The sequence below is a fragment of the Equus przewalskii genome, chromosome 17, assembly GCF_037783145.1.
Source record: "Equus przewalskii isolate Varuska chromosome 17, EquPr2, whole genome shotgun sequence".
Lineage (NCBI taxonomy): Eukaryota > Metazoa > Chordata > Mammalia > Perissodactyla > Equidae > Equus > Equus przewalskii.
In genome coordinates, this window is record NC_091847.1 from 52,680,109 (window position 1) to 52,696,052 (window position 15,944).

General features: G+C 35.7%; 1 protein-coding gene across 2 annotated transcripts in view; it reads right to left on the reverse strand.

The window, feature by feature from the left end:
- Window positions 1–261: 261 nt before the first annotated feature.
- Window positions 262–15,944, reverse strand: part of CIR1 (corepressor interacting with RBPJ, CIR1) — a 38,090-nt gene continuing 22,407 nt past the window's right edge. For both annotated transcript variants that reach the window (XM_070581575.1, XM_008528267.2), the window contains 3 exons: window positions 3,751–3,857; window positions 2,568–2,653; window positions 262–1,350 (listed from right to left, as the gene is read on the reverse strand). In XM_070581575.1, coding sequence (XP_070437676.1) covers window positions 561–1,350; window positions 2,568–2,653; window positions 3,751–3,857 — 983 coding nt within the window. In that variant the 3' untranslated portion in view covers window positions 262–560. The remainder of the gene's footprint in view (window positions 1,351–2,567; window positions 2,654–3,750; window positions 3,858–15,944) is intronic.

Below are 15,944 nucleotides of genomic sequence, written 5' to 3' on the forward strand. Positions count from 1 at the left end.
ATAATACATTTGTGTTGTTTTAAGTCTGAGGTAATTTGTTATCGCAGCATAGGAAATTAATACATCATCCAAATGTGAACAGCTTACTCTGTAGAACAAAACATCTGAAGGGAGTTCAAGTCTTAAAGAAATACTGATCAAATCATTACTTAATTCATATTAGTGAATTTCAACAATGATTACCGTTTGCTTTAAGTAAATTCAAGTCTTAAAAGTAATAAATTTGAATTGAAAAAAGTAATGAAAATTAAATTATACCCATTCAACGTACTGTTACTCTTTTAATGATGTTTCAGAACAAAGAAAATGTCACAGAGTTACATGGGATTTTTATCTAGTATAGGGCACAAGAAACATTATCAACAGAAAATATTTTTACAGTCCCCAAATGGATTACTTACAAATATTTGCAAATTTCACCCTTTGGGACTTATGTAGTTTTGTACTTGATATGACTATTTACAGAGATGGAAAATTAAAATAGCGCTTTTTTATTAGAAAGACAATAGTACATAACTTAGCCCTTGCTAAAGGTATTCAATAAGAAAGTGGAGATCTTTTTATTCCCAGGTAGTTGTCAGATACAGTCTCTCCCTCATTCTCTCTCTACTCCTGCTTCGCTCTCTTTGGGTTACTCTAGTACGCTTCTCTCCTGCCTTCTCTCTCTGTAGTTTTTCTCCTCTGTATGGATCTGCGCCATGGCTTCTTGTGTCATGTCCTCTATTCCGCTCTTCACTGGGGCTTCGCTGTGACTGCTTTCTTGTGTCTCTTGGCTTGTAACTGCTGTGACTTTGGCTCCGGCTTCTCCTGCTCCTCTCATCCCTGCTCCGGCTTCTCCGACTCTTCTCATCCCTGCTCCGGCTTCTCCGACTCTTCTCATCCCTGCTCCGGCTCCTGCTGCTCCTCTCATTTCTCTCAGATCCTCTCTTCTCGGGGCCATGGTTGTGGCTTTTGCTCTTTCTGTCAGAATCACAATGGCTCCCTCTGCTATTCTCCCCAGAACTCTCTTGTTTTAAAAACCTAGACTTTTCCTTGTTCTCGTGACTGCTAGAAAGTTCTTCATAAAGTTTTCTCTTCTTAGACTTGTCCTTCTCTTCAGAATCACTGTTGTTAATCCCTGAACACTTGCTTTTCTTTCTTTTCTTCTTATGTATTTTCTTTTCTTTGTTGTCACTCTCACTGCTGCTTTCTGAAGTCTCGCTAGAAGAGGAGGAGGATGAGGATGAGGAAGAAGAGGAAGAAGACGATTTGTTTTTATGTTTTTTGTGTTTACTTCTGCTCTTCTGAAGCTTTTTCTTTTTTCTATCTTTTTTCTTTTTTTTTTTCTTCTTCTCAAGTCGATCCAATTTTCTGTTATTGGGAAAAAACAGTTAACAGATTACGTAAAAAGTCTTTTCATCAACAAATATAAAGTTCTAAATAGACAATATATTTAATTAGAAGCTATTAAAAGTGATATTCAAACATAAACACATTCTTTATTAAATGACCAATCATTTTCTTTTAAATTATGAGTCACATATACATTGTTTAAATAAAAAAATTAAATGCATTAAGTCAATTCTCTCACTATACTTTCCTCAATAGTAATGATTATTAAAAAAAAAAACCTCACTAAATCAGAATTTGAAATTATTTAGCACTCTAAATAAATGGTCTTCCTGATCTAAAGAAAGGTTTGTAACATTAGTTGGACCTAGTGCAAACTCAAATATATAGCTATAATCAGATGAAAAATTAATTTTATCTATGCACTATTTTAAAGTATGGAAATATTAATCAATATATTATCAAAATTCAAGATCATATTCTCCAGAAATTCTGAATAAGAATACACTTTACATTTTTTATACTTTTTTGGTTATATAAAATAAAATAAAATAATCACTAGTTTTCAACAATTGTGTGAATTTATAAATAATTAGGACAATTCTATTAAGGCATTCTGAATTTCTAAAAGGGACTGCACATTCTCAGAAGAGTAACAAGTTTATAAGATATGTCTGAATTGCTCTGAAATAAAAATGTCTTCACTGGGCTCTGTCCAGCCATTCTCAAAACTCCACAGACTGAAATATCGTGAGCTCCCTCTATTGGACTCAGCAGACATTTCTCGGATTCTTTACTTCTTTAATCCAGGGTCTGTTTAACAAGATTCATATTTGCTTTGTAAACTTAAGCATTTTCCAGCATTCCTCATAAAATCTTACAAAATGTAAAAAGAGTAATACATGGCCCCACAATATTTTCTACGAACAAACTGTGTCCAAAGGTATACACAAATCTATTATGAAAAGTAAAACCTACAAATAAATCTATTTCCAAATTAAATGTTCTGAAAAGTGTGATGATTTTGTGGTGTAATCTGTGTATATAATCTTATATTCATTTTCATATTACTAAAGCGAGACAAAATTATATTATTATAGCTGAAGAATAAAACAATAAATAAATCTAACGCATGGTTTAAGCACCTTCATGAGCTCCTAGGATCAGAGATGAATATGATACTAAGCTGAAACATAAGAAAAAATGTTGAATCCATTAAATATATACTTTAAAATTACCTGAGAAGTTTCTGCTTCTGTTTGGTGGTTAGTGACTTTAAAAATTCGACTTCTGGATCTTCTTCCCCCTCACTTGCAACATATTCCTGAATCAACAAAGACATCATTAAATTGCTAGATTTCAAGACAAATAGTTAACAGACAGGAAAGAAAATCTTTACAAGTAAGACATTTTGTATTAGAGACATACCGCAGATGAGTAGGACATTTTGGATTGGGACGTGGGGGAGGTAATGAAAACGTTTTTTGCGGTCTACCTGCTATGGAGGATCACAAGGCACTAAGAGGATAAGACGACTGCTCTGCCAGCAGTAACAAACCAGCAGGAAGAGGACGCCAGAGAAAGAGAGACAAAACATTTACAGCATGGCTTCTACTCTCTATCTCTTGAGTTTGAATTTAAACACTTGAGGGCTTAAATATTTTATTTTTAGTTTAATGAAATATTAAAACCAAGAAGATCATGAACTTTATGGGAAGGCCAGAACATCCACAATTTTAGCCTTTTTAATTTCAACAGTACATTATCAAATACATATCAAATAGTACAAATATATGGTTATACGGATACATGCACAGTCCCCAGCAGTGTTGGAAAAGCAATGTGCCTCTTTTCAGAGCAGCACAGGTTTATACCAGTGGGAGCCTGGGTATTAGTCTCATGTCCCTAAACAGACACATGACCAGAGGGAAATCATCCCACTTCTCTGGGCTCCAGCATCCTCATCAAATAAAATAAATGGTTTGCATTAGGATATCTACAACCCTTCAAACTCAACCATTTTCTGGATCTATGTACAGTTTAATAAATTAAATGTTTAAAATATTTTCTGTAATTTTTAGGGGTGCTTTTATACACTTACCATTGGTTCTATTTAGGGTCACTTCAGGGGTAAGTTAGCAGGAAGGAAACAATAACAACCTCATCACCAGTTCAGTTAGGTATTTTATCCACATCAACCCAGAGAAGCAGTTTCATTTATTAAAATATAGGTTTAAAAACAATTTCTCATTTAGGTTAAAATAATAAAGAAGCAAAATCAAAATACATTTTAGGCATTTTCTTGGCCCTATCTTGCTTTCCTATGGATATATGCATATTGGAAAACATTAAGTAGCAATTCACAAGCAATCACATTTAGATTTATAGACATTTTCAGCTTACTGATAAAAAGATCATTACCTGTGATGGATCATTTGCGGTCAAGTTTCTCCCCAGTACATTTCGTTTCAGTGCAAACCCACTGTTTCTCATCTCCGCTATTAGCTCCGAGGGGTGCATCGATGGCCCTGTTCACAAAAATCACAGTTTGAATGTATCATTTATATCTCTCTACCTTTTTCGGACTCCACAGTAGGAATGCAGTTGAAGCTTTGTTAAGTAAAATCACAGCTAAATCAACTCAATAATCTTCTGCTGAGCAAATAATCAGATATGATTTTCTAAAACAGCAGTCTGGAGATTCAGAATAGAAAATAATTGCATTTTTCTTTACGTGCTAGGGGATTCTCTTCTTATGTAACTTTGTCATATTGGAAAAGATACATTTAAATGTTATCTGCTCGGCAGTTTTTAGTATAAAATCAAAGCAAAATGATAAAAAACTGCAATTAAACCTTAAATATTCTCTCAGTAAGAATTCAATATAAGAGAGATATTTTAAAGGTACACGGGCAATTTATCATTCTACTTTCCAATTTAAAATTCCTCACTCTTATTTATCAAATCCCAATATTGAATACATTGCTACGTGGTTGCTGACAATCAACAAAACACGCACACACACACACGCGCGCGCACGCGCACATGTACACGCCATGGGTAACCATCAAGTACTTAATCTCCCACACACACATATATATATATGCAGAGTTTGAAATTTCTAGTTATTAGTTTGGGGTTGGTGACAAGCCATTTCTAGTTATTAGTTTGAGGTAGGCTGGCAGTAAGTGTGTACGTGTTATATTTTCCACAAACTTCAGTTGCCACTTTCATAAAATCCCAAACTTGAAAAGTGAGCTTCTTTTTGGTCACAAAGTATGTACTAAAACAATATGAACTAAAGATAGACATAATTAAAAAACAAATCTTTTTAACATTTGAGCCCTTTCCTCAAACAGTTGTAAGGTAGGAGTCTCTCCTCTTTCTTTCGTATACTTCAGTTTCATTTTGTTTTCCCAGTAGGTAGCAAATAATGACAATATTTCATGGAAGCTATTTAAAGCTTCTGGCCTAATTCATCTACCCTGGCTTAAATGAACCATACTGGCCAATGCAGCTGGAATATAAGGAAGAATAAGACAGTTCCTGCCAACGAGAAATTCCTAAGGGAGGGTGGGGAGTAGAGAAACACTCAGAAACTGATTCCCTAGTTTGTGATTAAATACTTCATCTACTTCTTTCTCTTTTCACTGTTTCATCGTTTTTTTTTTTTAACCACTTATTTGCATGTTTCTCACATGTTACCATGGAAAACAAAAGGCTTTTAACAAAATTCAAATCTGTCACTTGTCAACAGCATTTTTGGCAAAAAGTTCGGTAAAAGTTCTGGTGTACGTTAGTTAATGTCTTTTGTTGGAGTCTTTGGGCTTTACCATTCTGTTCACATTACCAAGAACAACTGCAAGCTGGCTCTTGGGATTAGGGAGATAGGGAAGAACTGCCCGTTCCTGGAGTAGGGGAAGTTATTAGTAACGCGACACTTTAATTTACTGGGGGAAAGCCCTATTTAGTGAAAACAAAACAAACATCATAAAGCAGCATCTTTATTTCATTGATATTGATATTTTAGTTTAAAACAATGTAGGATCTTTGATATGTTTTTTTCTTTTATACAAGATATTTAATGCCTACAGATTACTTTAATGACCTTTTAATTATTCAGCTTGGTTGTTAATGTTAAAATAAAAATTGAATTTCAAATATTAATACTGGTTGCCTCTAAATGGTATTAAAAGTACTAATGCAATTAACACTTTTAAATTAACTACAGAATGTTCACTTTGGTGGCTTCTCAAATTTCACACGTAGGAACAATTTTATAAGGTAGAAAATGTCTTCTCTGAAGTGTCAAAACTACATTTCTTTGTCAATAACTTTTTAGGTGTCAAATGAATTCAGAAAGCAAACATGCTAAAAATTAGGATAAAAACCACTCCAGTAAAGGGCCGATGAGCTTGGCCATTATGATGAGAGGTTACCAATTGGATCAAAAGACGAGTCATTTTAACAAGATGTTTTAGAAAACATGCTTTTTTACATTGTCATTACAGTACTTCCAACTACTTCAAGAAAACGATCTCTCTTTCCTCAGTCTGACAGAGATTATACAGATTATGAAACAAATGTTACCTTTTAGCATTTATATTTCTCTAAGACCTCAACTGAACTCTACAGTACACACGCTTAGCACACACTTCCACATTGTAAGATTGTCGATACAGTGCTTAACGAAGAACCTGACAGACAGTACTCAATCCACAGTAATCATTATTCTCACTGGTACCTATACAACTTTTATGATTATTTTGATACAGTCTTCATAATTAAACAAATGCTCTTAGTAATATTTTTCAAAATCCAGTCTTATTCACATATTTTTGTATATGTAAACCTTCTCCTTCTTTTTTCTTCTTCTTCTTCTTCTCCTCAAAGCCCCCCAGTACATAGTTGTCTATCCTAGCTGTAGATCCTTCTAGCTGTGCAATGTGGGACGCCCCCTCAGCATGGCTTGATGAGGGGTGCCATGTCCACGCCCAGGATCCGAACCGGTGAAACCCCGGGCGGCTGAAGTGCAGTGTGCAAACTCAACCACTCGGCCACTGGGCCAGCCCCTAAACCTTCTCCTTCTATCATCAAAAATTCTGAGTTTAGAATATATGACACACCAGGTTTAATTAAGATATATTTAGCAAGGTCTCTTTATATTTTCATGTTTTGTGACAGTGGCTATGCAGAGTTAAATTGACAGAACAGCTCTCTGAGAACTCAAAATTTAGTTGATATAATAGATTATATAGATACGTTGAAAAAAATAGATATTACAAATATGTTCAAATGCCAATTGACTACTTCTCTATATGGTGCCTTAGTAATTTAAATTACAGCTGGAGTTGGGGCTCGGAAATGTTTGATGTGCTCTTAAATTTGCTATGCAGAATAATTCTAGAGAATTCAGAAAAAGGCATTTGTTTTAAAATGTAGATTTGTGAGGGCTCCTTTCTAGATCATCTCAGCCAGGCTGGCTTAAGCCTCCACAGCATGAAAACGTTTCAACCTAGGAAAGCCGGTCCACTAAAGAAACGGTTTTCAACATTCACTAATTCTGCAAGCTTTCTTTGCCGCGATGTGAACAAGCGTCAAGATGCTGACTGTGACTATGGTACGCAGGCTTCAGTCCTGACCAGACCGAGACTATCTCCTACCGGAAAACGCCATGAAGTCAGTGTCTCAGGAAAAAAGAATTCTCAGAAGGCGAATCACGTTATTCAAAATTATGTTTGTGAAGGGTTTAATCTATTCATTAAAAGCATTCACTTTCATAGAATTAAGCAAAGGCAATGGAAGGTAAAAAATGTTCCGTAGTAAAATAGGTATTTTATTAGAGAATAATATGAGAAGTCGGAAGTGCTGGCTACGAGGAAGGCCGTGTCACTGACTTCACAAGTAGAGGACAGCAGTCCCAGGTGAATCTCACAAACGGCACAGGAGGAAGACCAAGGCAGAGGGCAAAGATGTTGATGTTACACTGCTGGCATTAGGTCCACCTGCTCTTTCGAAGGACAGGTGTATCTTCCATTCAAAGTTTACCACTCTTTTCAAACAAAGCATCACCTTCTACAATTTTATGGTATTCAGTGGGAGAAGTGAGGGCACTGAGTTGTACGTTAGGTAAGGCTGTATTAGAAATGCGTTTCCCGGGGCCGGCCCCGTGGCTGAGTGGTTAAGTTCGTGTGCTCCGCTTCAGCAGTCCAGGGTTTCGCCAGTTCGGATCCTGGGCGCAGACATGGCACCGCTCACCAGACCATGCTGAGGCGGCGTCCCACGTGCCACAGCTAGAAGGACTCACAACTAAAATATACAACTATGTACTGGGGGGCTTTGGGGAGAAGAAAAAATAAAAAATAAATAAAATCTTTAAAAAAAAAGAAAAAAGGAAAAAAAAAGAAACGCCTTTCCCTCCTTCCCCCAAATTTAACACATTAATTTAATTTACAGAATGCTACTGTTAGCTGAAATAGCTATTCCTAAAGTGAATTTGGTTTTGTTTGCTACTACAGTGATCAATTTTTTTCCTTCTCATTGTGTGTATTTTAACTTTATACAATGGAATACTTCAAACCTAGAGAGAATAATGTAATAAACCCTATGTACTCAACACACAGCTTTGACAATTATCAATATTTTGTCATTCTTGTTTTATCTATTACCTCCAACTCTCTTTGTTTCTTTTTCTATAGAGTATTTGAAATAAAATCTCAGATATCACTTTGGTATATAAATCACCAACAACTCAGGACTATTTCTTAAAATAAAACCATAACTCCTTTATTACACCTATCAATACTGACAGTTTTAAAATATCATCTAACACCAAGTCAACATTCAGATTTCCCCAACTATCTCAAAGCTATCTTTTTACAGTTGGTTTGTTCGGATTAGGATCCAAATAAGGTCCAAACATTGCATTTGGTTCATGTATCTCTTAAGTCTCTCTCTCTCTCTTTAAACTGAGGTATAACTGACATACATCTTAAGTCTCTTTTAGTCTAAAAAAATTTAGCAACCTCCCCCAACCCCACTATTGCTATTCATTTGTTGAAGAAACTGGGTCATTTGTCCTGTAGAGTTTCCCACATTCTGGATAGTGATGTCATTTAATGTGTTCTTCAAGCCCTTGTGTTCCCTGTAAATTGGTAGGTCGATCTAAAGGCTCACTATTAAACTATTTTGGAATTTTATGCCACATACTTTGGGGGAATATATAGAAAATTGTGTAAAGTGTGGAGACAGGAAAATGACACCTAAAAACAAACACATTTCTGGCTAATGAACTAGGCTAAGGAAAAAAGGCTGAGACTTCAACCCAGTACGTTCTGGCTTTTACCATGTATTTATTGTAGTCATAATAACAGTGGGATAAGCTTAAAAATGTGTGTTTGAAAATAACCCCCGCAAACATTATCACAAATAAAATATATTATCACTCTATTTCCATCAAAGTACAACCTTCTTTCTTTCTTTCCTAAAGTTAAATTGACTACATCTAGTGAATAAGGAACTTCCCGTCACTAAATATGAAAAGGATACTTAGAGACATTAGCTATAGTACACGACTGAGAGGGAGATCCGTGTCTAGTGGGAACTATCCAGAATTATCTTACACTTATATTTGATTCCTAATATTACCTAACCTTTTTGCTTTTAAGAAAGCTTATAGAAAGTTATCTTAAAAAAAGACTAAAAAAGGGGGCACAGTAGGAACATGCAGCACAAGTCCCGGGATAAAAGTGAACAAGGCTATTAATAAAGTGTGTAGGTGATTTTTATTTATATAGATGAGAATGTTTTATGTATGATTTTCTAAAGGTTATGCAAGAACCAATTGTACTGAATTGTAATAAAACTGCTCCATACTGGGAATTTTCCTGACACACTGCCAGTTCATCTTAGTGGAGGCTGGAAACAATCGGGTTTCTTATTGCCCTTATCCCAAGTTCATACTGAAGACAGCTAATTTGATCTCTATTAAAACATACAATGCAAAGGACAAATTAAACATTTCATTTTAGTGTACGTGTCTAGAAAATACACAAAGGCAAGGAACGATGAACTACCCTTATTGTATGCTAGTAAAAAACACTTTATTAAAAACAATCTTGCCTTACAGAATGAGTATAATTAAAGATATATCACCTATATTTGTATGTCTTTAAACATACATTTTCAACTTAATATATGCAAATATTTTAGTGATGTTACACCCAGCAATAAAAGTAAATTCATAGTCCTACAGGACTAAGAAAAATCATTTGTGTTGTGATGAACATGAAGTATTAGAAGTTAGCATTATGTTTTACATAAGTTATGAGACTGAATGATCTTGAAAAGTTATGCATCTATGAACTTTGAAGACATGTTGAGTGAAAGAGTCAGAACAAAAGAATACATACTGTCTGATTCCATTTATATGAAGTTCGTGAACAGGTAAACTACTATAAGGAATTAGAAATTAGAATAGTGGTTGTGGGTGGAGGTGGCCAACTGGAAGGGACAGCAGGGTGTTTTCTATAGTGATAGAAATGCTCGACGCTCTCTATCTTGTCAGAGACATTGGTTACATGGGTACATACATTTATTAAACTCAAACTCTACACTTAAGATCAGTGTGTTTTACTTAAAAAAAAGTTACACATTGGGCTGGCCCTGTGGTGCAGCAGTTAAGTTCGCATGCTCCACACTTCGGCAGCCTGGGGATTGCCGGTTCAGATCCCAGGTGTAGACCTGTGCACCGCTTATCAAGCCATTCTTTGGCAGGTGTCCCAATATAAAGTAGAGGAAGATGGGTACAGAGGTTAGCTCAGGGCCAATCTTCCTCAGCAAAAAACGAGGAGAATTGGCAGCGGATGTTAGCTCAGGGCTAATCTTCCTCAAAAAAGAAAAGGTTACACATGATATTTTAAATCAGTCAACAGTAATTATTGAATGACTATGTTACTATAGACTCATACTACATTTATATATTATCTCTCTCTCCAACTATGGAGAGAGCCCTGCATGAGGGAATTTCAACTTATTTGTCCCTAGTATATAACATAGAAAGTGATTTTAAAAATCAGTATGTATGATTGAGAGCTTATTAGTTTATTTTACTAGGTACTTGAGAGCTAAAGAATAGGGAACTTGGTTTTTGCCTTCAAGCTTATAATCGTCTTGGGAAAGTTAGTTCATATGAAAGAATAGAAAATATATAAATTGCAAATTTGTGTTATAAGGTATATTCAGAGAAAAAGATAATAAACAGTGATGTTTAGAATAGTTAGCAAAGCCTTTCCATTCAGTCATTCACTAAACTGTTATTTATTAAGCATGCACATCACGCAAGGCATTGGGGATACAAAGATAAATAAGGTACAGTCTCTATTTTGGAAAAGCTACACTTTCTAGGAAAGAATTCGAAATTGAGTTTGATTTTCAAATTCTCATATGATTTAGGAAAAGGTAAAGAGTAGGGCATTCTAAGTGAGTGGAACATGATGAAGGTTCATGTTAACTTCATTAAGTTTGATTTGGGTAGAAGAATTAATATTTACTAGGTGGACTAAATTCCATTCATTCTCCTTTTCCCGGGTAATCACTAGCTAATTTCCTTTACTGGAAGCTGGTAGACCTTGAGTAGATGGAATGATGTTAATAGCAAGAGTCATGTGGAAGAGTTATGACTGTGGTCTGAGAATCTTAGGACCCCTCTGAGATTACAGGAGTAGCCTCCACTAGCCCCAGACATGTCTTTAACACAGAGCAGAGTCATTCACTGACAGAAGAAGAGTGCAGTTAGTTTGTTAATGTCAATGGAATTTCAGGGCACAGACACTCTAACAACAAATTTAATTACTGAATTATAATAGTGCTTTTAAGTAGTTTGAAATGGCTTAACCATTGGTAATCACTTAAAATAAAACAGCCAAAATTTAAAGTACTAATCAAGAGCATCATTTTGATCTTTGAAGCACTATGACTTTACAGATTTTACTAAATAATCTCTTTAAGAGGTCAATATTTCTTTTCAGCTACCTTCCTCCTGCATAAAAAAGGACTAATTCTTGACTGATCAACTATCTATTATAATGGAGAGAAATGGTACCTAACTTCACTTTCTTATTTTGAAGTCCATCCTTTATTTATTAGTTTTAATATTTGCCTATTTTAGGAGTTTAGCTTTAAGGTGATTCGGTAACACAAATACTTTTCCTGCAGTAGAATTATGTTGGAGGATTAAAAAAAACTCTGCTATCAGATATAGGGCTATCTTAGTAGCTATGCTGGTAGGATTCAACTTCTTCAAGTTCCCTGCACAAGGGAATTCCATAATAGACTCAGGGAGATTTGCCAGAAGAGCAACTGTCTTTATCATCTTTCTTTTTACAGAAAGTCCCTCCAGCATGCTCCTAGGTGTCTTTCTAGCAAAGCTTATGATCAGACAATTATTTTGTTAAATTTCCCAAACATGTTCTCAAGTGACAAAAATGCCTTCAACATGAAAGGCTGATGAAAAGACAGAGGAGCAGCATGTGGGAGCTCTGTTGCAGAAAACTTCTATCAGCGCTATGGATTAGTGTAACATTCTTCAAGAAAAATTAAATCAAGAGTTAGGAAAAATTAGGCAAGGAGGAGAGCACTGATATGCAAACAAATCTTTGCAACAAGTATAAAGTAATACTTTCCTCAACTAAACTATTCATTTTCATATTGTTGAAACACACTAAAAGCAATGGTATAAACAAGACTGGATACAGACACTTGAAACATTAAGTACGTATCATCATTTTAGCAATTTGTGGTGTGGCTGGATCTCTGACTTAGGCATTATAAAGAAAAAGAAATTCTGTATATGTCAAGAATATCCAGTGACACCATCTTGAATTTGAAATTTACTTTTACTAAAAATGTGAAATTTGCCATATTATCATATCAAGTCAGTTCCAAATATTTAAAAAATTAAAAAATAACTTAAGTATAAAGCAACTTAAGCCTAAAAAACCAAAAGTTAAATAATTAGTACAATGTGAAACTAATGTTGACATATTGGGACTCAAGGTTTATTCACTTTTATGTTGCTTTTACAACTTTTGGGTCCAATATATAAACAACTTGAAAGTCCTCCATCCTTACAATGAGGAAAAAGCCGAAAATCAACAAATCTTTTTAGATCTATTAAAGAACTGAGGTCACAGGGCAAATCACTGCCTCACAACAGGAGAGACAGGCGATATAGAAAATCACAGTTTATTTACCAAGACCAGAAACACTCCTAGAGCCAGCAACTGGCCCGAATACTTAAAGGATAATTGACTATTGCTGGAGACTGAGCAAGGACTAATGTGAGAGATAAAACTCCTGGGGTCCCCACCTTAATAAGGCCCCTACATTTTTGTGAGTTTTACTTCCAGGAGTCCCACCAGGTTCTCACTGTGAACATCAAACAACAATCCCCTTGTACTTTCCTTCCAACAGTGAGAAGGGAAAAGTAACCATTTTGAAATATGCCCAGAGCATTTTGTTGTCCTGAACAAATGCTTACTCTTTTTTTTTTTATTAAGGTTATAAAAGTTAACATCCTTGTGAAATTACAGTTGTACATCATTATTAGTCATGTTGTAGGTACACCACTTCACCCCTAGTGCACTCCCCCCATCCCCCTTCCCCTGGCAACCACCGATCAGTTCTCTTTGTCCGTATGTTAACTACCACCTATGAATGGAGTCATACAGAGTTCGTCTTTCTCTGTCTGGCTTATTTCACTCAACATAATACCCTCAAGGTCTATCCATGTTGTTGTGAATGGGACGACACAAATGCTTACTCTTAAGGGAAACTATTTTATCAGAGCCTAACCTACATGGAAAAAAAGTCTGAGAAGCACTGTGAAGGTTACAGCCCAGGGGCACAGGCTCACTAAAAGAGTGAGAACTAGTCATAGGATTATAGAATGTTTCCCCTCCCCCCATAACTTACCATCACATCAATAGGGTTCCTGTATAATAACAGGGGATTACAACTGAAGCAAGGCTTAAACTCTATTAAAGAAGGAGTCTCTAGGGAAACCCAAAGATAACAGGGGAGACAAAAACAAGGGCACAAAAGGAAATTTTAGCCTCTGACATCTACAGCTACAGCAAACAGTAAACACAACCTAACTCCTAGCCAGATAAACACAAAACTTCACACTAAAGGCCTATTTACCTCAGTTCCATCTACCTATCATGTCTGGCTTTCAACAAAAAATTACAAGTATGCTAAAAGGCAAAAACCAGTCTGGAGAGACAAAGTGAGCGTCAGAATCAGACTCAGCTATGATAGAAAGTCTGGAATTATCAGATTGAGAATTTAAAATAACAGATTAATATGCTAAGGGCTCTAACGGAAAAAGTGGACAAGATGCAAGAACAGATGGGTAATGTAAGCAGAGAGATAGGAATTCCAAGAAAAAATCTAAAGGAAATGCTAGAAATAAAAAACACTATTAGAAACAAAGAATGCCTTTGATGAGCTCACCAGTAGGCTGGACACAGCCAAGGAAAGAATCAATGAGCTTTAAGATATGTCAATAGAAACTTCTCAGACTCAAGAGCAAAGGGAAAGAAAATGCGACAATTAAAAAAAAAAAAAGGAGGGGCCCGCCCCGTGGCCTAGTGGTTGAGTTTGCACATTCCACTGCGGCAGCCCAGGGTTTTGCCGGTTTGGATCCTGGGCAGGGACATGGCACTGCTTGTCAAGCCATGCTGAGGAGGCATCCCACATGCCACAACTAGAAGGACTGACAACTAAGAATATACAACTATGAACCAGGGGGCTTTGGGGAGAAAAAGGAAATAAATAAAATCTTAAAAAAAAAAAAAGGAAACCAAAATATCTCAGAACTGTGGGACAATTACAAAAAGTGTAACATATGTATGACAGGAATACCAGAAAAAGAAGAGAGAAAAGAACAGAAGAAATATTTGAAATAATAGTGGCTGAGATTTCCCAAGATGAATGACAGACACCAAACCACAGATCTAAGAAGCCCAGAGAACACCAACCAGGATAAACAGCAAAAAAATCTACACCTAGGTATATCATATTCAAGCCGCAGAAAGTCAAAGATGAAGAGAAAATTCTGAAAGATGCTAGAGGGAAAAAATAAAACCTTGGGGCCAGCCCTGTGGCTGAGTGGTTAAGTTCGAGCATTCTGCTTCGGCGGCCCAGGGTTTCCCTGGTTCAGATCCTGGGGGCGGACATGGCACAGCTCATCAAGCCATGCTGAGGTGGCGTTCCACATGCCACAACTAGAAGGACCCACAACTAAAAAAAATATACAACTATGTATTGGGGGGATCTTGGGAGAAAAAGGAAAAATAAAATCTTTAAAATAAATAAATAAATGAATGAATGAATGAATGAATGAATAAATAAATAAATAAATAAAACCTTACCTAGAGAGGAACAAGGATAAGAATTATATCAGACTTCTCTTAAGAGACCATACTAGAAAGAGGAGAGTGGAGTGAAATATTTAAAATGTTGAAAGAAAACACCTACCAACATAGAATTCTGTATCAAGTGAAATTATCCTTCAAAAGTGAAGGAGAAATAAAGACTTTCACAGACAAACAAAAATTGAGGCATTTGTCACCAATGGACCTGCCTTGCCAGAAATATTCAAAGAAATTCTTCAGAGAGAAGGAAAATGACATAGATCAGAAACTCAGATCTACATAAAGACAGAAAGAGCACTTGAGAAGGAATAAATGAAAGTAAGATAAAATATTTTATTTTTCTTATTCTTAACTGATCCAACAATAAGAGCTTGTCCAAAATGATAACAGCAACAATATATCCTATGATATATGGACAAATGAAATGTATGACAGCAACGTTATAAGGAATAGGAGGAAGGAATTGCATCATATAACAGGAATTGGTTTACTCTCTTATAATGTTTTGGCACTACTTGTGAAATGGTATAGTGTTATTTGAAAGTGGACTTAGATTAGTTGTAAATGTATACTGCAAATCCTAGGGCAACTGCTAAAAATTAAAAACAAATAAGTGTAATTGATATGCTAAGAGAGGAAAGAAAACAGAATCATACAAAATGCTCATTTAAAACTAGAGAAAGCAGGGGCTGGCCCCATGGCCGAGTGGTTAAGTTCGCGCGCTCCGCTGCAGGTGGCCCAGTGTTTCGTTGGTTTGAATCCTGGGCGCAGACATGGCACTGCTCATCAAACCACGCTGAGGCAGCATCCCACATGCCACAACTAGAAGGACCCACAACGAAGAATATACAACTATGTACTGGGGGGCTTTGGGGAGAAAAATGAAAAAAATAAAATCTTTAAAAAAAAAAAACTAGACAAAGCAAAAAAGAGTAGATTATAAAAAAAGAAACAAAGAATGAGGGCAACAAATAGAAACAATTATAAACATTGTAGATCTTAATCCAATTATATCAATAAAAGATAAAAAATCCAACTATATGTCGTCTACCTGAAACCCACTTTACATATAAAAATATAGATAGATTAAAAACAAAGGAATGGAGAAGAATATACCATGCTAACACTAATCAAATAAAGCTGGAGTATCTATATTAATTTCAGACAAAGCAGATTTCA